At 45.1% G+C, this 24,675-nt stretch overlaps 2 protein-coding genes across 2 annotated transcripts; both read right to left on the minus strand.

The window, feature by feature from the left end:
* Nucleotides 1-12,432: 12,432 nt before the first annotated feature.
* Nucleotides 12,433-17,496, minus strand: LOC143002945 (uncharacterized). The gene is made up of 5 exons (XM_076153359.1): nucleotides 17,275-17,496; nucleotides 15,574-15,861; nucleotides 14,023-14,589; nucleotides 13,222-13,435; nucleotides 12,433-13,122 (listed from the first exon to the last, which is right to left on the minus strand). The coding sequence occupies exons 2-5, from the start codon at nucleotides 15,848-15,850 to the stop codon at nucleotides 12,867-12,869; spliced, it is 1,314 nt and encodes a 437-aa protein (XP_076009474.1). The 5' UTR covers nucleotides 15,851-15,861; nucleotides 17,275-17,496; the 3' UTR covers nucleotides 12,433-12,866.
* Nucleotides 17,497-18,383: 887 nt separating this feature from the next.
* On the minus strand, nucleotides 18,384-24,430 carry ctdspl3 (CTD (carboxy-terminal domain, RNA polymerase II, polypeptide A) small phosphatase like 3). Its single transcript, XM_076153654.1, has 12 exons — nucleotides 24,173-24,430; nucleotides 22,760-22,852; nucleotides 22,508-22,631; nucleotides 22,230-22,364; nucleotides 21,408-21,519; nucleotides 21,125-21,236; nucleotides 20,927-21,013; nucleotides 20,575-20,637; nucleotides 20,376-20,455; nucleotides 20,163-20,289; nucleotides 19,975-20,067; nucleotides 18,384-19,389 (listed from the first exon to the last, which is right to left on the minus strand). Exons 1-12 carry the CDS (start codon nucleotides 24,293-24,295, stop codon nucleotides 19,324-19,326), a joined length of 1,215 nt encoding a protein of 404 aa, XP_076009769.1. The 5' UTR covers nucleotides 24,296-24,430; the 3' UTR covers nucleotides 18,384-19,323.
* Nucleotides 24,431-24,675: the final 245 nt, after the last annotated feature.

A 24,675-nucleotide genomic window follows, 5' to 3' on the forward strand; every position in this document is an offset into this window, starting at 1 on the left:
TTGTTTTTCGCGCTGGTCTGGCTCAATGGTTACTTCGACTTATCAAATCTAAACAGATTTCGCGGTCTCGATCCCTTCCCGGGATCAAACCACGGGCGCTGTCCTGCGTTTTCCTGATGCTCGGTGATCCCTGTTCGTTAGTGCGTTTTACACAGGGCTGTAAATTTATAGACGAAATTACGTGACACAAGTTCATATGAACAGAGGAGTCACTTTACCCCCGTACACCGCAGAATCGTGGCATTTGCCTCCCACTCCATTTTCTACAACCTCACAGCAGTCTCATAGCTGACAGGTGTGCATGTTTATAAGGCCATTTTTCTACCTACGTCGCTGCGCTGGTCTAGCTCAATGGTTACTTCAACTGTAGCACAAGAGCATTTGAACCCTTCCCTGGGATCGAACCACGGGCGCTGTCCAACATTTTGTGACGATTCCTGTTCTGCTGTGCGTTATAAACAAATGAGATGTCGTATAAGATAAAACGTAAATAATATTAACATAATCATACGACCAACAGAGGATTCCTACAGTCGTAATTCTTTAATCTGAGCTAATACTACTATTGCTTATCGCACCTTGACACGTCTACTACTGCAGACTTGTTGACATTTCTAAAGCTTCTTATAAAAACTGTACTGGAGGCACTTTATAAGGCCTTTTCTCACGCTGTACCATCGCGCTGGTCTAGCTCAGTGGTTACTTCGGCTTATCAAATCTACACAGATTTCGCGGTCTCTCTCCCTTTCCGGGATCGTACCACGGGCGCTGTCCAGTGTTTTCCTGATGCTCGGTGATTCCGGTTCTTTTGTGCATTTTACATAGGGCTGTTAATTTATAGGAGAAATCCCATCACACAATTTCTTATAAACAGAGGAGTCACTTTATCCCCGCACACCGGTCTCCTCAACGCCTCGCCTACCACAGACTCCTTGCATTTTTCTGCATTTCCATTTTCTACAACCTCACAGTAGTCTCAGCTGACAGGTGTGCAAGTTCCTGTACTGCTGCTGGAATGGTGGAAGCCTGGTTGTACACCACTGTATCATCAGCGTATAAATGTAATTTGGCTTGAACATCTCTATCTGAATCATTTATAAAAATTGAAAACAGAATGGGTCCTAAGATTGATCCTTGAGGGAAACCTTTGGTTATGTCAAGAAAATCAGATTTATAACCTTCAGCATAAACACATTGATAATAAAACGTTTTTAACATAACATAATCATACGACCAACAGAGGATTCCTACAGTCGTAATTCTTTCATCTTAGCTAATACTACTATTCCTTATTGCACCTAGACACGTCTACTGCTGCAAAATTGTTGACTTTGCTCAAGCTTCTTAGAGGTATGAACTTTACCGATGGCACTTTATAACGCCTATTCTCACCAACTGAGCCGCGCCGGTCTAGCTCAGTGGTTACTTCGATCAACAATCCTCTCGGGCTACGTCGTCTCCTTCCTCCACGGGATGAAACCACGAGCGCTGTCCTGCGTTTTCTCTCTCTATGCGTTTATTAATGCACCTTGACGCCTCACCTGGAGCACACTAGTTGCATTTTTCTACAATTTTTTTCACAGCTTCAGACCTCACAGGAGCCTCAGCGCACTCAGATATGCAGGTTTATAAAGCCATTTTCCATCGTTTAACATCGCGCAGGTCTAGCTCAGTGGTTACTTCACTACCCCTTCTTTCTGATACGTCGTCTCCTCCCACGGGCGCTGTCCTGTGTTTCACTCTTTATGCTCGCATCTATGTGTCACTTGGTGTACAACCTCATTAAACATTTCAATGCGCCCAATCTCTTTTGCAACGGTGACTACTTTGGCTACCAATCGCGAGTCTTTATTTTCCTCCTCCCCTAAATAAGTCTCTCGGGAAACCGTTCCTACTCAGGTAACACTATTAGCTGTAATAAAGATAATGCTATCACGGATCTCCATGGTGATAGAGTCATTTCCGCTTGCGCTGGTCTAGCTCAGTGGTTACTTCGGCTTATCAAATCTCAACAGATTTCGATTGTCTCTCTCCCATCCCGGGATCAAACCACGGGCGCTGTCCAGCGTTTTCCTGGCGCTCGTTGATGACTGTTCGTCTCTGCGTTCTACACAGAGCGGTTACATGTTAACATGACACAAGTTTATATGAACAGAGGAGTCACTTTATTTCCCTCCCCCCCGTACACCGGTCTCCCGATACAAAGGTTCTCATCCACGTAACAGAACTGCGTTCATTAATGCTATTACGACAACTCCATAAAGCACCTGAACGCCTCACCTAGAGCAGATTTGTTGCGATTTTCTACATTCTTCGAAGTCTCAGCGCAGACACATATGCATGTTTATAAAACCTTTTTTCATAAATTGTCAGAGCGCTGGTGTTGCTCAGTGGTTACTTCAACAATTCCGTGGATTTGAATTATTCCCTCCCAGCGATCGGACCACCGGCGCTGTTCAGCGTTTTGTGACGATTTTCTAGAGCTCTTCTCAAGCTTCTTACGTATATAAACTTTACATGAGGCACTTTATAAGGCCTTCCCCCACAGAATCTCAGCGCGCTGGTCTAGCTCAGTGGTTACTTCGATCAACAATTCTTTCAGAATAAGTCGTCTCCTCCCTCCACGGGATCAAACCACGGGCGCTGTCCTGCGTTTTCTCTCTTTATGCTCGCATCTATGTGTCACTTTGTGTCCAACCTCATTAAACATTTCAATGTGCCCAATCTATGTTGCAACGGTGACTGATTTGGCTACCAATTGCGAATATAAATGCTTTGTCTTTTTCTCGAGTCTCCACTTTAAGCTCTAAACTGAGGAGAAGAGAAGGATCTGAACAGCGGGGTCGCCAGCGGATTCGAGGTCCACAACAGAAGTCTCTTTATTTTCCTCCTCCCCTACATAATTCTCTCGGAAAAACGTTCCTACTCAGTGACACTTAGCTGCATTAAAGTTAATGCTATCACAGATCTCCATGCTGATACAGTCATTTCCGTGGCTTGTGGACGCGCTGGTCTAGCTCAGTGGTTACTTCGGCTTATCAAATCTCAACAGATTTCGATTGTCTCTCTCCCATCACGGGATCAAACCACGGGCGCTGTCCAGCGTTTTCCTGACGCTCGATGATTCCCGAACTTCTCTGCGTTTTACACAGAGTGGTTACATGTTAACATGACACAAGTTTATATGAACAGAGGAGTCACTTTTTTTCCCTTCCCCCCGTTCACCGGTCTCCCGATACAAAGGTTCCTACCCACGTAACAGCACTGCGTTCATTAATACTTTTATTGCAATCCCATAAAGCACCTGAACGCCTCAACTAGAGCAGACTCGTTGCATTTTTCTACAATTTTTTCACAGAGTCAGACCTCACAGGAGCCTCAGCACACTCAGATGTGCAGGTTTATAAAGTCCCTTTCCAGCGTTGAAATTCGCGCTGGTCTAGCTCAGTGGGTACTTCGATCAACAATTCTTTCAGAATACGTCGGCTCCTCCCTCCACGGGATCAAGCCACGGGCGCTGTCCTGCGTTTTCTCACTTTATGCTTGCATCTATGTGTCACTTTGTGTACAACCTCATTAAACATTTCAATGCGAGTGATCTATGTTGCAACGGTGACTGTTTTGGCTACCAATTGCGACTATAAATGCTTTGTCTTTTTCACGAGTGTCCACTTTACTTTCTAAGCTGAGGAGAAGAGAACCATCGGAACATAACTCACACGGGTGAGGATCAATTGGTTCGAATTTTGGGCAAATCGGAGAATATTGAAAAGATTGATACGGCGATCAACGTTTTGGAAAACTTTAAAAGCCCCTATCTTGGACACGAGGATCAATTAGTGCAAATTTGGGTCAGTTTTCAATTCTTCTTAATATTTTAGATTTGCCCCAAATTCGCCTCTAGCACCTAGAGAGCTAAAAGTTCAAAATGATACGAAGTTTATATCATGTTGAAAGTAGACGCACCTAGTAGGTGGGGATCGTGCAAGTAAACGATTTCTCCACAAGAGAGCACAAGAGAGTACCTTACCTTTAGGCGAGCTCTGTCAAGGTAGAATTGTATCGTATTACTAAATGAAGGAGGTCATGTTTTTAGGATATCTCAAAATGTTATTGATGTTATTTTCGCGAGTTTCTTTCAAAGCTAATGGAAAAGGGTGTGTGTGTGTGTGTGTGTGTGTGTGCGTGCGTGCGTGTGTGTGTCTCCCCATGATAGATGATCAACAGGTGACATCTGGTTTGGATCTGGATTGCTCCATAATCAATTACAGACAGAAAAGTAGCTTCCACAAGTTTCTTCTTAGCACTAAAAGTAAAACAAGATTTGTTTCTGAAATAAAAGCCAAGCTTGACTTTAAGTTTCTTGACTAAAGCAGTAATATGTACATTGAAGGAGAGCTTATCATCTATCCATACTAGTACTTGTATGAAGACACTCTCTCAATTGATTTCCCATCTAAGGACAAGAGGCCACAATTGTCAGGTAGCTGTGCTCAAGCTTTTGAGAAGACCATAAACTTTGTTTTCTGTGTATTTAAAACCAGCTTGAGACTCAATAGTGTATTTTGCAAAGCCTGAAATGCAGCCTGAAGTTCCTGTACTGCTGCTGGAATAGTGGAAGCCTGGTTGTAAACCACTGTATCATCAGCGTATAAATGTAATTTGGCTTGAACGTCTCTATCTGAATCATTTATAAAAATTGAAAACAGAATGGGTCCTAAGATTGATCCTTGAGGGACACCTTTGGTTATGTCAAGAAAATCAGATTTATAACCTTCAGCATAAACACATTGATAATAAAACGTTTTTAACATAACATAATCATACGACCAACAGAGGATTCCTACAGTCGTAATTCTTTCATCTTAGCTAATACTACTATTCCTTATTGCACCTAGACACGTCTACTGCTGCAAAATTGTTGACTTTTCTCAAGCTTCTTAGAGGTATGAACTTTACCGATGGCACTTTATAACGCCTATTCTCACCAACTGAGCCGCGCCGGTCTAGCTCAGTGGTTACTTCGATCAACAATCCTCTCGGGCTACGTCGTCTCCTTCCTCCACGGGATGAAACCACGAGCGCTGTCCTGCGTTTTCTCTTTCTATGCGTTTATTAATGCACTGGACCCCTCACCTGGAGCACACTAGTTGCATTTTTCTACAATTTTTTCACAGCTTCAGACCTCACAGGAGCCTCAGCGCACTCAGATATGCAGGTTTATAAAGCCATTTTCCATCGTTCAACATCGCGCAGGTCTAGCTCAGTGGTTACTTCACTACCCCTTCTTTCTGATACGTCGTCTCCTCCCACGGGCGCTGTCCTGTGTTTCACTCTTTATGCTCGCATCTATGTGTCACTTGGTGTACAACCTCATTAAACATTTCAATGCGCCCAATCTCTTTTGCAACGGTGACTACTTTGGCTACCAATCGCGAGTCTTTATTTTCCTCCTCCCCTAAATAAGTCTCTCGGGAAACCGTTCCTACTCAGGTAACACTATTAGCTGTAATAAAGATAATGCTATCACGGATCTCCATGGTGATAGAGTCATTTTCGCTTGCGCCGGTCTAGCTCAGTGGTTACTTCGGCTTATCAAATCTCAACAGATTTCGATTGTCTCTCTCCCATCCCGGGATCAAACCACGGGCGCTGTCCAGCGTTTTCCTGGCGCTCGTTGATGACTGTTCGTCTCTGCGTTCTACACAGAGCGGTTACATGTTAACATGACACAAGTTTATATGAACAGAGGAGTCACTTTATTTCCCTCCCCCCCGTACACCGGTCTCCCGATACAAAGGTTCTCATCCACGTAACAGAACTGCGTTCATTAATGCTATTACGACAACTCCATAAAGCACCTGAACGCCTCACATAGAGCAGATTTGTTGCGATTTTCTACATTCTTCGAAGTCTCGGCGCAGACACATATGCATGTTTATAAAACCTTTTTTCATAAATTGTCAGAGCGCTGGTGTTGCTCAGTGGTTACTTCAACAATTCCGTGGATTTGAATTATTCCCTCCCAGCGATCGGACCACCGGCGCTGTTCAGCGTTTTGTGACGATTTTCTAGAGCTCTTCTCAAGCTTCTTACGTATATAAACTTTACATGAGGCACTTTATAAGGCCTTCCCCCACAGAATCTCAGCGCGCTGGTCTAGCTCAGTGGTTACTTCGATCAACAATTCTTTCAGAATAAGTCGTCTCCTCCCTCCACGGGATCAAACCACGGGCGCTGTCCTGCGTTTTCTCTCTTTATGCTCGCATCTATGTGTCACTTTGTGTCCAACCTCATTAAACATTTCAATGTGCCCAATCTATGTTGCAACGGTGACTGCTTTGGCTACCAATTGCGAATATAAATGCTTTGTCTTTTTCTCGAGTCTCCACTTTAAGCTCTAAACTGAGGAGAAGAGAAGGATCTGAACAGCGGGGTCGCCAGCGGATTCGAGGTCCACAACAGAAGTCTCTTTATTTTCCTCCTCCCCTACATAATTCTCTCGGAAAAACGTTCCTACTCAGTAACACTTAGCTGCATTAAAGTTAATGCTATCACAGATCTCCATGGTGATACAGTCATTTCCGCGACTTGTGATCGCGCTGGTCTAGCTCAGTGGTTACTTCGGCTTATCAAATCTCAACAGATTTCGATTGTCTCTCTCCCATCACGGGATCATACCACGGGCGCTGTCCAGCGTTTTCCTGGCGCTCGATGATGACTGTTCGTCTCTGCGTTTTACACAGAGCGGTTACATGTTAACATGACACAAGTTTATATGAACAGAGGAGTCACTTTATTTCCCTTCCCCCCTGTGCTGATTCGTAGTACCTATCTTGGTCATTAGGTGTCAGTAATGCAAAAAACAAAACACCCCCGTACACCGGTCTCCCGATACAAAGGTTCCCATTCACGTAACAGAACCGCGTTTATTAATGCTATTACGACAACTCCATAAAGCACCTGAACGCCTCACATAGAGCAGATTTGTTGCGATCTTCTACAATTTCTTACAGACCTCAAAGAAGTCTCAGCGCAGACACATATGCATGTTTATAAAACCCTTTTTCATAAATTGTCAGAGTGCTGGTGTTGCTCAGTGGTTACTTCAACAATTCCGTGGATTTGAATTATTCCCTCCCAGTGATCGGGCCACCGGCGCTGTTCAGCGTTTTGTGACGATTTTCTAGAGCTCTTCTCAAGCTTCTTACGTATATAAACTTTACATGAGGCACTTTAAAAGGCCCTTTCCCATGAGATTTCAGCGCGCTGGTCTAGCTCAGTGGTTACTTCGATCACAAACCTTTTCAGAGTACGTCGTCTCCTCCCTCCACGGGATCAAACTACATAAGTCTCTCGGGAAAACGTTCCTTCTCAGTGACACTATTAGCTGCATTAAAGTTAATGCTATCACAGATCTCCATGGTGATACAGTCATTTCCGCGGCTTATGATCGCGCTGGTCTAGCTCAGTGGTTACTTCGGCTTATCAAATCTCAACAGATTTCGCGGTCTCTCTCCCATCCCGGGATCAAACCACGGGCGCTGTCCAGCGTTTTCCTGACGCTCGATGATTCCCGATCTTCTCTGCGTTTTACACAGAGTGGTTACATGTTAACATGACACAAGTTTATATGAACAGAGGAGTCACTTTTTTTCCCTTCCCCCCGTTCACCGGTCTCCCGATACAAAGGTTCCTACCCACGTAACAGCACTGCGTTCATTAATACTTGTATTACAATCCCATAAAGCACCTGAACGCCTCACCTAGAGCAGACTCGTTGCATTTTTCTACAATTTTTTCACAGAGTCAGACCTCACAGGAGCCTCAGCACAGTCAGATGTGCAGGTTTATAAAGTCCCTTTCCAGCATTAAAAATTCGCGCAGGTCTAGCTCAGTGGTTACTTCGAGTTTTTATGAATGCGTCGTCTCCTCCCTCCACGGGATCAAGCCACGGGCGCTGTCCTGCGTTTTCTCACTTTATGCTTGCATCTACGTGTCACTTTGTGTACAACCTCATTAAACATTTCAATGCGAGTGATCTATGTTGCAACGGTGACTGTTTTGGCTACCAATTGCGACTTTAAATGCTTTGTCTTTTTCACGAGTGTCCACTTTACTTTCTAAGCTGAGGAGAAGAGAACCATCGGAACATAACTCACACGGGTGAGGATCAATAGGTTCGAATTTTGGGCAAATCGGAGAATATTGAAAAGATTGATACGGCGGTCAACGTTTTGGAAAACTTTAAAAGCCCCTATCTTGGACACGAGGATCAATTAGTGCAAATTTGGGTCAGTTTTCAATTCTTCTTAATATTTTAGGTGCCTCTAGGTGCCTCTAGCACCTAGAGAGCTAAAAGTTCAAAATGATACAAAGTTTATATCATGTTGAAAGTAGACGCACCTAGTAGGTGGGGATCGTGCAAGTAAACGATTTCTCCACAAGAGAGCACAAGAGAGCACCTTACCTTTAGGCGAGCTCTGTCAAGGTAGAATTGTATCGTATTACTAAATGAAGGAGGTCATGTTTTTAGGATATCTCAAAATGTTATTGATGTTATTTTCGCGAGTTTCTTTCAAAGCTAATGGAAAAGGGTGTGTGTGTGTGTGTGTGTGTGTGTGTGCGTGCGTGCGTGTGTCTCCCTATGATAGATGATCAACAGGTGACATCTGGTTTGGATCTGGATTGCTGGATCATCAAACATGATTGATGACTGAGGAAGTGAGACCCTTCTTGTAAATAGTGGTATAGCCAGTTTCCATCAGCAGGAGGCGCTATAGAAACATGACATTTTCACAGAACAAGTAATTTATAGATTCCAGTCATGATATAATGAGGATTTTAGTCAATTTCTGCAAAAAGACAGTAGTCCATAGAATGGACCCTTTATTTGGAAAAGCTGTTCTACTTGATGTCATGGTTACGCAAGATATGTTTGTCATTGACCCAGACATTTTTCTTCCAATGACATTTCAACCTGAACTAGCTGTATTTCTTCATGTATGCTATCCTATAGTGAAAGGCGATGGTTTAAAAGACGGGGCTCTTCTATTATGACCGGCGCCGCTTTTACAGTTATTACGGTAATGGTTTAGCGAGGAAAACACAGAGACCAATTGCATGCGAGTTAAGCCATCCCACGTGTTACTACTCAAGCCAATCAGCTTTTGCTTCCTTTATTTTATTGAAGTTGAGCATTTTATTTGAACATGCACAATTTTCTTATTTCATTTATTTATATTATTATTATATTTTGAAATGCAGTCGTACTTCAACTTGGTACATATATGTTCTATGTTACGCGACAATAAATATTGTCAAAACGTTTTTGATTCGTGCTAAATTCATTTGATTTGACAATTAGGTATTGATTACATGCAGATGTTGATACAACTAGGCTATTTAAATTTTAGTTGAACACCCCTGCGCTACAACATAAACATATCTGCTCCATGACTGTCTAGTGCAGTGGTTCTTAACCTGGGTTCAATCGAACCCCAGGGGTTCGGTGAGTCATTCTCAGGGGTTCGGCAGGGGTCAAGACACAAACAGTATAGCCCAGTTCACACTAGCAATGTCGGGCCATTTTTGTTGGCCGTCAGAAAATTGGCTGCCGACAATTTGGCAACACAATTTTTCTTCGCCGTGTTGGATTACAAATGGTAAAAAATGGTTTCATCCCACCCTAGTAAATAAAACAACATCCATCTTTGATTTGAACCTATGAATTTAATTAAGGGAAAGACTGTTGACGGCTTGCGATAAATTTGTATGAGCAAGCCATGCAACAAAAAGGAGGACTCTTTAAGAAAGGGTAGTTTTTTTGAGGGTTCTTCACTGCCTTGCCTTGCTTATGTTTACTTTTCTATGGGCTCGTAATGCCCCTTCAAAAAAGCTGGCCGTTGAGCTGAATGTAAAACCCAAGTACACTAACCGACTGGTCACAGTTTCTTCGGGACCTCCTTGTTCAAAACAATGATGATCAGGTAACTAAAATTGGAGGTCCCGGCAAATAAGTGGAGATTGATGAGACGGTGATAGCCAGAAGGAAATACAACAGAGGGAGAGTTGTTTCAACATAGTGGGCCTTAGGCGGAATATGCTGTGAAAACAAAACGTTTTTTATTAAAATTGTAAAGAACAGAACAGAGTCATATCCAGCATGGGTGAGACAGCCGTTCACGCTTAGTGTTGTGACAGCAGATGCAAACGCTGAATACCTCGACAAAATCATTCAACTTCAGCAGAGCCAGCTTCAACAGCAACTCATCAGAACAACAACGCCCTCCTTGTTTTGGTGTCACCAAATCGTACCATACCCTCTTATTGCTGAGAAAGCCCTTGAGATAGTCACACCGTTTGTTACAACGTATCTTTGCGAGCAACCCTTTTCGAGGATGGTAGACATGAAAACTAAGAAAAGGAATAGACTTTGTAGCGAAAAATGTTATGAGAGTGGCACTTTCCAAGGTGAAGTGGCGCATTTCTGAACTTGTATCTAAAAGGCAACAGCAAAAGTCACATTGATTTGCAGTAAATATTCATTGAGTTCTGGTTTAGTGTGAAATTCATGTTTTGTTGGATTTGTTCTTTGAACACAGTGATTTTGTCTGCAACTGATGCACAAATAAAATATATACCTAAGTTTTGAAGAAATCATATTTTTTTTTCTAATTACGAAGGGTTCGGTGAATGCACTGATGAAGCATGCAGGGTTCAGTACCTCCAATAAGGTTAAGAACCACTGCTGTAGAGGAAATAGCAACATGGATCCACCGTGTTACATTCAGAGATCTGGCAAGTAAACGTCAAATATCTGCAGAATCTTGCCACTTACAAAAAACAAGTGAAGTCAGTGAACTAGATTGGGCGAGTATATTGGAAAACAGCTCAGCCTGCTGCCATTTTAATAGATTATACAGGCAGCAGTGACGCTGTAGTGGCAGAATAAGAAGGCTTCTGTATTGAACCTGCCTTTGAGCTGCTGTCCAGTCACAAAGCACAACTTGACAGGACACGTTTAGTCCGTAGGATACTGGCAGAGTCGCCACAAAAGAGCCTCTTATCTGCTTTCACCTATAAAAGGTAGAGAAACAATGCCTCCACAGTGAGGAGGATTCTTCCACATCCGGAGGAAAGGACTTGGAGCCTGACCCAGATAATGTGACTGGAGGTGCAGTAAGGTGGAAACAGTCTGGCTGTGCTGCATTTCCCCACCATGTGTTGTCAAAACAAACACATTTGTTGATTACGAACCGTTGGACTTTTGATATTTATCTCTACACCATTATTTCAGAAACAGATTGGCCTCTGTTCGTCTTAGTGAGGATCCACTCCAGGCTGCGCGGGAATGGGACTAATGAGTTCACAGTTGTGTGTCGGATCAGCGTGACTGTCACTGAGATGGGTACGTTGACAAACGGCGATGGCTGCCGTGCAGGATTCGCAGCTGAATCTGATTTTCACAGCTCAGGTCTAAAAAGTTAAATGGCTTTTAAAATATGTGAGAGGTCTTCCATATTCTCCCTGAGGAACTCCTTCATCTTCACTCTGCCAGTGTTTCCATCACAGAGGTGTCTTAACCTTGTTCCTGTCGACAGGCTTTCATTCAAAACCATGATTCAGTGTAAGTGATTAGAATTCAAACCTATGAGGAACAAATTAGTCAGAACTCCTGGAGCAAAGTGTGTCTGGAAGAAAGTCCGACGTGTTCTGCTCCTCTGGATCCTGTTAATCTTTCAGGTGCTTATCAGAATATCGACTGTCACAGAAGAAATTCTTGTCTGAGTAAACAAAAGGAAGTAATGCTCCCAGCTGATCGGTCAGAGGAAGAACTATTTCTACCCACTTTACCTATGAGGTGATTACATTTAACCTTTTCATCTTGCTGGACGAATCAGATTTCTACCAGTCCAGTGTAACAAATGTAAATAAATGTGTTTGTTAAGAAGCACACGTGATTCCTTTGCTCTCGCCTCCCTCGTTTGTTTACCATCAAACATGACGGTGTTTAGTAACCAATTTCTATGTCTTGTCCTGGATTGTGGCACCACACAAACACTAATGGAGCTCTTGAGCAAGGCACTAAAACGCTGCTTGACACAAAAGCAAATACATGTAAACCTTTTATAATCTAATTCAACGGAGAGTAAAAGGTGAATGTTAGAGCTTTTATAGAGCTCATTAATTTCACACGTCACTTGACTAATCATCTAAATAAAACAGTCAAATATTGTGTCCTGGTTTTGTTTTCGGCTTGAACTTGCGAGTCAGGAGTTGGCCTGCAGGCTGGAGCGTCCGGAGAGCATCCAGAGCGTCCGGCATAATGACAGTCCTGCACTGTAAACACACACCCTGACGTCTCTCCAGGAATAGCTGCTCAAAGCAAAGCTGGCGGAACGATGAAAAGATGTTTTAACAAATGGCTTTTATTCATCCTTCATCATGTACAAACAGTAAAAATAAATCTGCCTTAGAAATGAAAGTTGTGCCTTGCTGCTAGTGGTTCATGAGATCAAACCAAATTCATCCACATATATATAGAGCAGAGCCTTTTAGTACTTAACAGTCCAAAACATTAAATATAGGCACTGGAAGAGCTTAAAAGGACACACGTTTAAGACTAGAGCATTGTTCAAAGGCTTCTTCTGCCACGAGCGGGGAAAAGCTCTTGGATTTCAGATAATAAGTATGAATCCACATTTAAAAGAGTCTTGTATATGAGGAGCAAAAATACAAGTGAAGCCGTCACAGACAGGGAGGTTAGCGGCAGCATGTGTGGCTGTGCTCAGCTGCAGACCACAGGAATGGCCTATTTCTGGAAAGATCTCCTCCTCTGGAAGAATAAAGGGCAGCTCGCCTCCTCACTGAGTGTCCAGGATGTCTGTGGGTAGGACGTCAGATCTGCCACTCGGGCTCTGTGATGTCTCTGCTGACCAGGAAGACGGGGTGACCTGGTTGTAAAGGACGTCCTGCGTGCCAAAAAGTGGTTGTTGGAGGCTCAAGTTATAAATGAGGAACAGATTGAAAGCCACCATGGCAAGAAGAGGGAAGACGGTCAGGCCGGAGCCGAAGCCTCGCCAGGAGCTGCAGGAGTTGAGGCTGACCCAGTAGACGATTCTGTGGGCAAAGAAGAACACACGTAAACATAACACACGGAATCGGGTCAAGCTGAAACTTTGCTGATCAACACTCTTTATGAATGGTTTTATGCTTCACCTTCCCAGGATGAACACAGCCACCATGATCGGCACAACCTTCAGCTGGTCCTGGGGCAGCAGCGCCGCCATGACAACCAGGTTGAGGACGTAGAGGAGTAACTGCTCCGATGAAGCCGTGACAAACAGCTGCTGGATCGCACGTCTTCTGGGAAATGACTCCAGCAGATTGAAGGAGCCGGTGCAGAACTGGCACGCTGCACCCACCAGCATCACTGGGAGGGAAAGAGGAGCAATAAATCAGTTAACTTGCTGAATCTGGGCCATTTTTCCACTAACAGCTCTCATCCCAGAACTGTGAGCTGCCCTTGATCTCGCCTGACACACTTTGTTTTTATATCTTCATTTGCATGAAGTCGTTGCCAGTGAAATGGCCTAAATGCAAATATTCTTGTATCCTACATGTCATAGTTCAGACTAATGATCTGGGCAGGCTGCAGTGTGGATGTTTCCTCCACCTGCCCTCTCATTTCGTTGCCCAGGTTTGGAAGTGATTAAAATATTCTGAAACAATTAGGCCACAGCCTGGGAGACGAGAGAACCAGCCAGCCTCTTATTGTAGTTTCCATTTAAAGCTATGTGAAGGAGAAGGAAATGATCCTTCCTCTTCTTCCCAGAGGCCACGGCAGACTTCAGCTGCCTTGAGGTTGAAAGCGCACAAAATTAAAGGGGACACAAGGCATTGAAACATTCCGAGACGAGGCGGCCAGACAAACTAAATCCTCTCAAATCTTAAATCTTGTATTTGTGCTGCTTACTGGGACGCGGCTGCGCAGGTGTGTGTGCGATGCTTCAAACGTACCGAGCAGGATGGGGACGGCTGCCACCACGCAGCAGCAGAGGGTGAAGACGATGCGGGCGTTTGCGTCGGGGAAGTCGGGCGGTTTGATGGGGACGTAGACATAGAGAGCATAGAGCAATCCAGCTGCACAGAGGAGCGAGGCCAAAACGGAGAAGAAAGCCACAACTCGGCCGCTCTGACAGCATTTACAGCAGCGGCAGCAGGAGCGTCCCCGCTGGTCCGAGGCCTCGCCTGCGGCCTCGCAACTCTGTCCCTGCTCCCCCGAATGCCACACGTTCAGCTCCACGCTCTCGGGCAGAGGGCCTATCAGCGGACGGCCCTCGTCGCCGGTGCAGTCCAGATTTGTGGATTCTGGGCTCCATCTGGGTGAGTCTGTGCCGTTGGGGACGTCGCCCTGAGAGGCAGGCGTTGGACTGCCGATGCAGTTTTCCGTGGCGCCTTCCAAAGCGTGCACAGCCACGACGGGACTGGAATGGGTTTGATCCAGGACTCCCACTTCTGCCTCATCTGCTCGCGGCTCCTCCGGGAGGCCGCCGCCGCCAGGCTGCTGGTGGCAGGAAGCAGAGCCTGTTGAAACCAGAGCACATTTCAATACAGCATCCAAAACCAGACATCCAAAGCAATCAGCTGCAGTTTTACTCCAACTCTCCCCCTGATCAATGATTCACTCCCTTCTGCAGGCCGGGTTTGATGCAGGAACGGCGTGATGCTTTTCCTGCTGATGAAATCATTTTTCATCTTTAATTTCTATTCAATATTGAGTCGATAATTCACGTTCCGGCCAGCATGTGACAGTCTGCAATGTGCAGGAAAAGGCCAAGATCAACATCATCCCCGACAAAAGAACACTTCAAGCTCGAGGAAAAACAGCTTTGGGAACTTCTTTGAACCAAAACAAAAACGTAATTTGTGTTCCATTTCACTAAACGAGGAAGATAACAACAGTAAACATCTTTACAACACTCTGCTGATACATTTTCCTGGTTTTCAGGTCATTTACATCAGAACTAGAGACAGATATTCCTATTTTTCAGAGCTATGTGGCGTTCACTGACCAGGTCTGTAGGCCTCTGAAAGGATCCCAGTGTGATTCAACACTGAACATACAGACGTTATTGTCACCACAATAAAGGCTTATATGTTTGTATCTTACTCCACTTATAACTACATGTAGACTTGCTTTTAGAGTCTTTTGAACGTGTTTAATGCAGGGATCCATTCAAAAGGCTCATAGAATGATCCGGAAGGCTCAAAGCTCGATGTCAGGGACTTAATTCAGACCTAAATGACCTGAAAATCATGAAATGTTGTAAAATCCCCTCAGTATCACTTTAACATCTTGAAGTTTTCTGCGTATGTCTATTTTTACTGATCACCAACATTTTTGGGTCAGTTCTGGGTGTTGCCTTTCATTTTTTCTGCCAATTTCAACGTTTTTAACAATACTCCATTCTGATCCATCCTTGGTTCAGATATAGTTCAGTCCCAGCTCAGTCTGGACCCCCTTCCACCCTTTCTACACTCTTGTCTTGATGAAGATTCATAACTCACTTGTTGGCTGAGTTGCGGCTGCTGGTGGCGGTTCAAGAGAGCGTTGAGAGCCGGAGACAGAGTGGGAGGACGAGTGCAGCTCCTCCACCGAGGACTCGGGGCTGTCTGACACCGGAGCCAAGGAGATCTGAGTGTCCAGGTCCAGGAAGGGGGAGAAGGAGAGCCTGGCCGGATCGATGTCCTGGAGCTGGTTGATGATGTCGCTGATGGACTCCTTCATGCTGTCGATCTCCTTCACGTTCTGCCGGTTGGTGGCCTGAAGCCCTGTGGTGCTCATAGTCGCGCAGCCTACGAAGGACAGGAAGACGTCCAGACACGGATCAGGAACACAGGACGGGAAGATCACAGACACAAGGTCAATTAAGATCTAAACTAAGCCTGATCTTCACCAGGACTTCATGCTTTTAGTTTAGTCTTGCCATAATGCCAAGTTTGAATCCCTATAATTTTTTATATTTTTACATATTTGAAATTCCTATATATCTCCTGACACCAAAACGGAAACATCTATTTTATTTTTCGAATACTCATATTTTCTATAAATCTCTTAATAAACTAGCGAGTAGTCCATAAAGTTAAAATCATATTTATAATCCTGTCAGGACGGCTCCACTAAATCAGACAAACGAATCAGAGTGATGGAACAGCAGAAACAACAGCGATCCTCACGATTCAGAAACCACACAGAGCTGCACTGCCAGCCAGTCAAGCGAGGATAAGAATATTCTTGTGATTACTGTAAAATCACCATTAAATGATGATGGAAACTCACTGAGATGCTACAAGACAAGTACGTCATTGCGTGTACGCTTTGGTTAGTTTGAAGGTCACAATTTGGTAAAGCACAACACAAATCATTGCTTTGATTTGACCTGAACTATCCAAAAACGACCCACTACACACACACTTTATGTAAATCACAACATTTACACATGTATATTTTATTGGATTATACTTTATATATTTCAGCCATATGGACTCAGTTTAACGCAGATAAAGAACCTATAGGTCCAACTTGTGACCACCGTGTAAAACCGCTCCAGGATCATTTTTACGACCCACACACACCCATTAATGAGTTTAAAGCTCAGAATCTGGAACATTAACGCGTAGAGCGGCACAGATATACAGATTAGACTCCAAATTATTGACTTTTTTGGCGCAGATCCAACTTCTGCGCAGCGTCCGGACGCAAAATGTGTAATGTAGACGTGATTAGCGCGTGCAGAGGAGATAAAGTGGAGTGAATAAACGCGGCAGGAGTGTCGGAACGGCGGTGGAAACGCGCGTCGGCGGCAATGTGCTTTGCTTTACTCGCTGCTGCTGCTGGGGGAAAAAAAAACCCGGAGGCTGGATTTTCTCCCGCTGCTCAGCAACTCGCTCAAACAAAGTTGAAGACCGTTTCTGTCCCGCTAAGCGAATAACGCGCCGTCGGTCCTCACGCGACGCCGCGTAAAGCGGCGATAAATAACGCAAACGAGGCCGCAACGCGCCACTGGAGCTGCGCGTGGAACCGTTTGAAGTGACTGGAAAGAGCGCAAGAGGGGCTGCGAGTGTGTGTGCGCGTGTGTGCGAGTGTGTGTTTTATGGCTATTCAGCGGCAGTTATAGCACTTCACTGTTAGACTTCACAGGTAATCAGGCTGCAGTGTGAACGTGAGTAAACAGTTGTGTGTGTGTGTGTGTGCGTGTATGAACTTACTTTGGTCGTAGGTCGCGGGGTGTCTGGTGAGTTACTGTGCCGTCCTTCTCTCTCTCTCTCCCTTTCTTCCCTCCCCCTCCTTTTTGCTTTTTGTCTTGCAGGATCCTGAACTTCTGAATCAAATTTCAGGACGGACAGAATACGAGGCTTTTCCCTCCGCCCACACGGCGCTTTTTTCCCCCTCCTGGGTACCATGTCAAACACCATATGGAGCAAATAAAGCCAGAGGAAGAGGAGGAGGAGGAAGAGGAGGAAGGAGGAGGAGGGGGGGTTGTTCTTACTTACCTTCAGATTCAGCATCAACTATCATATCAGTAGCCAACAATAGTTTAGATATGAGGTTAATAAACACTAAGTATTGTATATAATGCTGCTATAGTAAATAATAAAGTAAGTCTATGAGTACAGATGTGTACTTATGGACTTGTGGTCTTTATATTAAAGTCAGAAATGGACGTCGGCAAAGCTTTAAATATAGAATATATGAGAGATATAAAACATTTCCCTTTTAATTTATACAATATGTGTTAGACTTAGACTTGGAGGGAATGACCTCAGTTTGGCTCTGAAACCTGAGAAGGTTTCCGGGTCGAGTCTCTCAGCTAATGTGGTTTTATTGTTTGATCTGTGGTATTTATTATTGAATAAATACCAGGAGTTATCAGACCTGTTTTGTTTACACATTCGGGGTTAAACGTCTTTGTCACCGAAAGCAAAAAAATGACAGATGTACATTCTCAGACTCATGAAAGCAGTTGCTGTGGCGACTGTCAAAGCAGCTAATTAGTAGCTTCGGTTGAGATAATTTATGAGCTCAGTTTACAGCAAACAGATTATCTTTGAGCAGAAAGCAGAAAAAGACTCTGAAGCTATTTTTTCCTCCAGGCATCTTGTCAAATATTTGTTTTGAATCCGTTTGGCAGGTTCAAGCAGAGTGATTAGGAAGTAACAGCGCCACCTACAGGAGCTCGACTAGACCGCTTTGTTCCTTTGATTGACAGGTAAGTGCTTAACAAACATGAAGAAACGCCAACGCCTTAAAAAAACGTAAGAGCTTTCCTGCATGAACATAAGAAAACAGGAAAGGGTTAATAGTTTTCATTCATCATTTATTTTTCAGCACATTTTGCCGTCACTGTGCATGTCAAACACTTGTGGTTAATTTGGTCAAGCAACAGAAAAGCTGAATAAAAAGGTTAAGAAAAAAAACAAAAAAACACTTGATATTTATATATTTTCCTTTGTGGCGTAATGACAGGCGCTTCATTCTAAAAACCTAGAATAAGCTCCAAAGAACAAAACAGATACTTTACCAGGCACAAAATGTTTATTTACAAAACACACTTTAATGAATGGAAGCAGGAGTTTGAGGGGGGAAAGTGTTTAGAGTATAAAAGAGGCAGAGTCAGAAACACACTGAAGCCGTTTGTGTGATAATGCCGATGGTTAAACGTTGTTAAAGCGTCTCCACGTCTGACAAACGGCGGCCGACCGCACCATCTGAAGTATCCATTAAAAAACGCGAGCGTGAGAGGACGACAGAGGGACCGAGGTCACATGCTGCACTTTGCCTTCATCTTAACAAGCTCCTCTTCCTCCTCAGCGCTGACGTGGAGCTGCCATATATCATCACACACACACACAAGCTACGCAGACGACTGACAGAAGTACATTTATTCTCCCATTTAACAACATGAAAGGTTTATTGCTTTCAAAAAGCATATCTAAAATTTACACTGATAACGAGCTTTGATTATACGAGTAACCAATAAATTAATTACATTATAAACAACATATATTGGGGCTTGTTTTGTAATTCCACAGAGTGGGCGGGGGTCCGGGGGGGGGGGTTCGGGGCGAACGACCAGCTGGATGTTTGACATACCGACTGAGCCGTCCTTTAATGTCATCGGGGAAGCAGCATGCACGTCTACCCACAATGCAACTGGCCTCACGTAAACGCAGTCAGAGTGGAGCTGTGCTTTGAGCCGAAGCAAAGAGAAATGAGAGGAAAGAGCAAGAGAGAGAGAGAGAGAGAGAGAGAGTCCGTCAGTCCTCGGACAGCAGCCGGTGGAAGTGATCCTTCCTCCTCTTCAGCACCTCCCGAAAGTCCTCCTGGAAAAAAAAATAGCACCGGAGTGAGGAAGAGGAACAGGAAGAGGCCGGACAGATGCTGGTCCTGATAACATCTGCCGGCTGTGTTAACCTGAACCTGATCCCCCCCAACTCACCGGGCGGGAGGTTAAACACAGTGTTCCCACTTTGACAGACCACAGACTTCAATATGACTCATTACTCAGATTTCAGAGGGAAACACTTCTTACTACATACATCTGATGACGTCACAGAATATTCACCTGTTGCGCAGCGTTTACCAGACGGACTGGAAAGGTTTGAGTTACAGGACTAAAATCATTCACACTTTTTTATGACAACATGTTCATCAGACGAGCTCAAGACGTCTAAGGAATGACATGAAATTGTGTTTTACCAAATAAGGTTGTTCAGTAGAAGAACAGATGACAGTGAGTACAGATGTTTATTACACCGATTTATAGCATAGACACTTTAAGGTCTATGCAACCTTGACCTCTGTACGAAGAAACGCCACTTATGAAACCTACAAGAATGAGTATTGTGTCTTATCCTGCGTTCAGAATTGATCAGAAGGAGGAAGTGTTTGGACATGAACAGACTTACAGCTGCAGAGAGTTTCTCCAGGTAGGGGATGAGCTTCTGGAGCTCCCTGTCCTCCGAGCCAGACCAGCTCTTGATGGGAAGTGTGTTCATCAGCTGCAGAAACAACATCTGGAGTTAACAAACTCCCCTCCGTGACGCCATCGAGGCCAGAGAGCAAAATAACTGTGCGGCGTCTCTGTAGTGCTTACGTGGTACGGGTATGTGTGAGGCGCGTTGTCCAGGACCACGGTCTTGGTGAGGTCCCTCTCCAGGACGCTCAGGTCTTTGACGTAGTGTCCGAGGACGCAGGCGCAGTCCTCCTGATAGAGACGGTACCTGTGGGGACAAGACGGGGGACACCAGGGTCAGAGACAACCGGCTGGGTGAGACGGGTCTGCCCGACGTGCAGCGTGGAGACGTACCTGAACAGCTTCCTCTGTGGGTCCAGGATGTCCACAATCTTCTCTCCGTATTCCTTCTTCGCAGACGTGTAAACGAAAAGCTGGAACAGAACACAAACACAATCAGTAAGTTACAGAACAAACTGATGTTCCCGCAGACGGCGCGCATGTTGAGAAACAGCACGACAGAAACGACCAGACCGTTAAAGCTCACACAAACCTCGTAGACTTTCGCCATTGACTGCAGAAACTCCTTCACGTGCGGCCGCAGAATCATGTAGACCTGTTCAGAAAACAATAAGTTAATGGGATCTCCAGGTATATTTCTCTCTCTCTCTGTGTGTGTGTGTGTGTGTGTGTGTGTGTGTGTGTGTGTGTGTGTGTGTGTGTGTGTGTGTGTGTGTGTGTGTGTGTGTGTGTGTGTGTGTGTGTGTGTGTGTGTGTGTGTGTGTGTGTGTGTGTGTGTGTGTGTGTGTGTGTGTGTGTGTGTGTGTGTGTGTGTGTGTGTGTGTGTGTGTGTGTGTGTGTGTGTGTGTGTGTGTGTGTGTCAAAGTCAAATCCAGGTGCGTCACCTTGTACTGGTGGTCCTGGAACGTTGTGTTGAAGGTGTATTCTGCTTGATCCATGGCAGTGAGCGAGCTGAACATCAGGGTCTCCTCCTGGAAGCACAGTTCAGAGGGCGACTGTTAAAGCTTCAAACCTGTGACCTCATCCTCTTACACACACATGTTTGCATCGGTGTATCTGGAGGCAGGAGGGGCAGAACTCACCAGGTCGATCACCAGCGTGGCCTCTGGGGTGCTCCTGGTCTTGGGGGGAATGTCTCTGAGGCGCGGTTTGGAATACTGGGACTGTGACGGAATGTTCTTGACGAAGGTACAACTGGATAAAAAAAAACACGATATTTAGAAACTAGAAAAGCCGATCAAGATATGCACCTGCTCAGGCAAAGCGGCGCTACATGAGCATCAGGTCAAAAGCCGGCGGGTGTTTGTGGGAATCAGATGGGAGAGACGCTGACGCACGCAGGTCTGGGAAAACTGAGACACTTACGGAGTGAAGATGTCGTCTTCATCCTCTTCTCCAACCAGAAGGTCCATGGATCCGAAGCCAAACACACACTGCTCGGGGCTCATCAACACGTTTCCGCTATCTGAGCACGTGTCTGGAGAGAGGAACACAACAGGAAGTTCATACTTTCTCATCATTACCTCCATTTCTCTAAACATCTCAGCACATCTCATGTTCTACTGCAACACCTCAAGTCTTTCCCCCTCCGACTCCTGTTTGATATTATTTTCACCCTAAAGCAGTTTATAACTTTGTTTTGAACAGTTTCAGGTTCTTATTCTTCACACCAAATGTACCCAGCATGCATCACATCTGAACCAAGTGGACCCACAGGTGCGCTTGGCTCCTGCTATTACATAACCAAAACCAAAACCAACCACCAAAACAGAACCTGCTGTATTAGAGCTGTGGGTTTGGCGTGACGGTGTGTTCTCACACTGGGTCCAGGCTGAGCTGGAACAGGACACACAGTGCTGTCAGCTCGCCACATTAAAGCCTGGTGAACAGTTCTAGAAGCCAGTGGGGGAAAACAAAACACCGCAAGCTGCTAGAAGCGTGCCAGTAAATCCATCCTGTGGTCGGTGAGCGAGACCGTCAGCCTTCAAAGCACGACTGGATAAGAGGACGGAAGTGTGAGAGCGTTCAGAGCGTTTTAACCTCTTCACTTCACATGAAGGATCAGGCTGAGAGGGCCGGCCTGCCTGATGATGACTTTAAGGTCTTATGATAATAAAACTGTGGAAATGTCGTTTGAAGCTCTCCAGGCCCCTGTGAGGAACACGGACACACACACACTGTACTCACTCTCTTTGCTGGGTGTGAGGAAACGCACAATAGGCGAGTAGATGTTTCTGGCCGTGGAGTTACGAGGAGACGGCAGGTCGGAGGAGAAGCGGCCCTGACGTATGATGGGCCTGATGGGAGTCTTGAAGGTGAGATCTAGACCAAGAATCCAGCAGAAATCATGTCAGAAAGAACCGTAAGACAACAGGGGGATCTGTGCTTCTGTCCCCTACAGTCAGATTACCAAGTCCCAGTGGGCAGAGCGACGAGAGATGAACGTCTGCACACGTATGACAAACCTGCGTCTCTGTCCTCCACAACGATGACCCTCTTCCGGGTCCGACTGCGGACCATGGGGCGCCTCGTCATGGTGGGAATATCATCATCAGAGTGAGAGGAGTCGATAACCAGCACCTCTTCATCCTACACAGGAAAGATACAGAGCAGGAGGTGATGATGATGTCGTCTGGGAGGCCTGTTATCAGCCTGTTTTGTTTTCAGCTTGTTATGTTGTCCCGTCACAGGAACAGATGACCAAATTTGACATTTACCCTCTGCCTCGTCCTCCTCCGGGCCAGCGTGCGTCTTTTAATGGAGGGAGCATCATCATCATCATCCGAGAGAGTGAGAAACACCTCGTCATCCTACACAGGACAAAAACAACGTTACAGACCAATGGGGATGGGAACTAAATGTTTATCGAACCAATCTAATGCAATACCATTTTCTCAGTTTCAACATAAAACTGTTCCATAATCTGCCCTGACACATTTAAAATAAGTCTTCATATTGACGACTACTGGTTTGAATCAGCAGCCTAATTTGTGGACTTGTACCCAGTCTGTCACATAAACAGCCAATCATATCACAGGAAGGGACCGCGTCTCTCACACACGCATGTGGCGGATGAGCCTGCATGCATATGTCCCTGTGACCTACTTACACTGGGACCCTCTGCTGGCATGCAACTGGGCTGCTAATCCCAGGAGCTAGACAGCACACACACACTCAAACACACACTCCAGTATATGACCATAGTCTCTCTGGTCACATTGGTTCATCTCCACCAGGATCTGTTCACCTTCCAGCCTGAGAGTGATCCAGAGCAAACATCTGCATAGAGGTGTGTGTGTGTGTGTGTCTGTCCTCAGGAGGGTGCTGCTACACCGACTCGCCTCACAGCCTTTGGACTTAGTGCACAGATAAAAACATCACACCTTCCTCTCCCCCTGCATCTAATTAACGACCAAGCACTGAAACAATTAACCGATTAACAATCATAGGGAAATTAACCTCCCAAAATTCCAGATTGCTTGGTTTTAATATCATTATAAACTAACTTTCAGCCAAATGCTGTATTTTTCAACCATCAATGACACAAAAAAGGACTTTGAAGCTCTGTGAGCTCTATCTTATACACCAGATGACATCATGACAGAAATGGCGCAGCAGCAACACAGTATTCAATAATTTTATCCTTTTCCCCTTAATGTTTTACCTGGTTAAACAAATGTTTTACCTGGTTGAATAAAGAAGCAGCGTGGAATGAAACACTCAGCGGTTCATTTAAACGTGTCGGCTGAATTAAAGCGATGTGACACAGCCGGTGTAGCGCCTGGCAACAACGCGTTAAAGGCGACATTAGAGACATTTTAACAACATGGTCGTCACCGCGGCGGTTTATTAAGACGGTCAGCTATGAAGAAGTGAATGTGTTTGATAAATACATAAAGAACAGAGCGGTAATGAGACGCCGCCGTGTGTGTATGTGTGTGTGTGCGTTATCATGGGGGCGTTAGCTTAACGCGGCTAACCTGGGTAGCATCAAAGGAGGAAACCATTCGCCCCAAACAAGCATTGCAGTGTCAAAATGTCGTACATACATGTCAAACACAACTCATTAATTCAAACTGTAATCATGCCCAACGTGAAACCCTGAAGTATGAGTAGTTTTGGTCGGGTACCTTGGTTTGAAGGGGGCTCTCGGGCGGAGAGACCTGCGACCGCCTCGGGTTCGCTCGTGTTCGCACGCTGCTCTTCGGTGTAGACGGGTAGGCGCAGGTGGTTTTTCGAGACCTGAGTCTCATTTTGTGTCTTTAGACTTAAACTGACCATAGAAGTGCGTCAATGATCTGTCACGGCATCAACGCGGACGCCCGGAGTCAAAAGGTGGCCGAGTTCTTCTTCCCCCTCCCGTTAGCTCCGCCCCTCTCATCGCCAGCGCTTCTCGAATCACTCGATTTGTTTAAATCTGCCGGGGTGCGATAGGTTCTCGCCTGCAGACATTGTTATTGGGCGGTGCTTCAGAAACCTCCAGCGTCAACGTGAGAGGCGAGTCACATGTAAAGAGAGCCGCTGTGTGTGTGTGTGTGTGTGCGGGTGACTTCATACAGTATATACAGTATGTATGTGTATGTAGGCTACAGGATATACATACAAAACAGCGCGGGATGATATTAATTGAAAG

The sequence above is a fragment of the Genypterus blacodes genome, unplaced genomic scaffold (assembly GCF_046128005.1).
Source record: "Genypterus blacodes isolate CSIRO-AG114 ecotype Tasmania unplaced genomic scaffold, CSIRO-AGI_Gbla_v1 ptg000058l_1, whole genome shotgun sequence".
In the NCBI taxonomy this organism is placed as follows: Eukaryota; Metazoa; Chordata; class Actinopteri; order Ophidiiformes; family Ophidiidae; genus Genypterus; species Genypterus blacodes.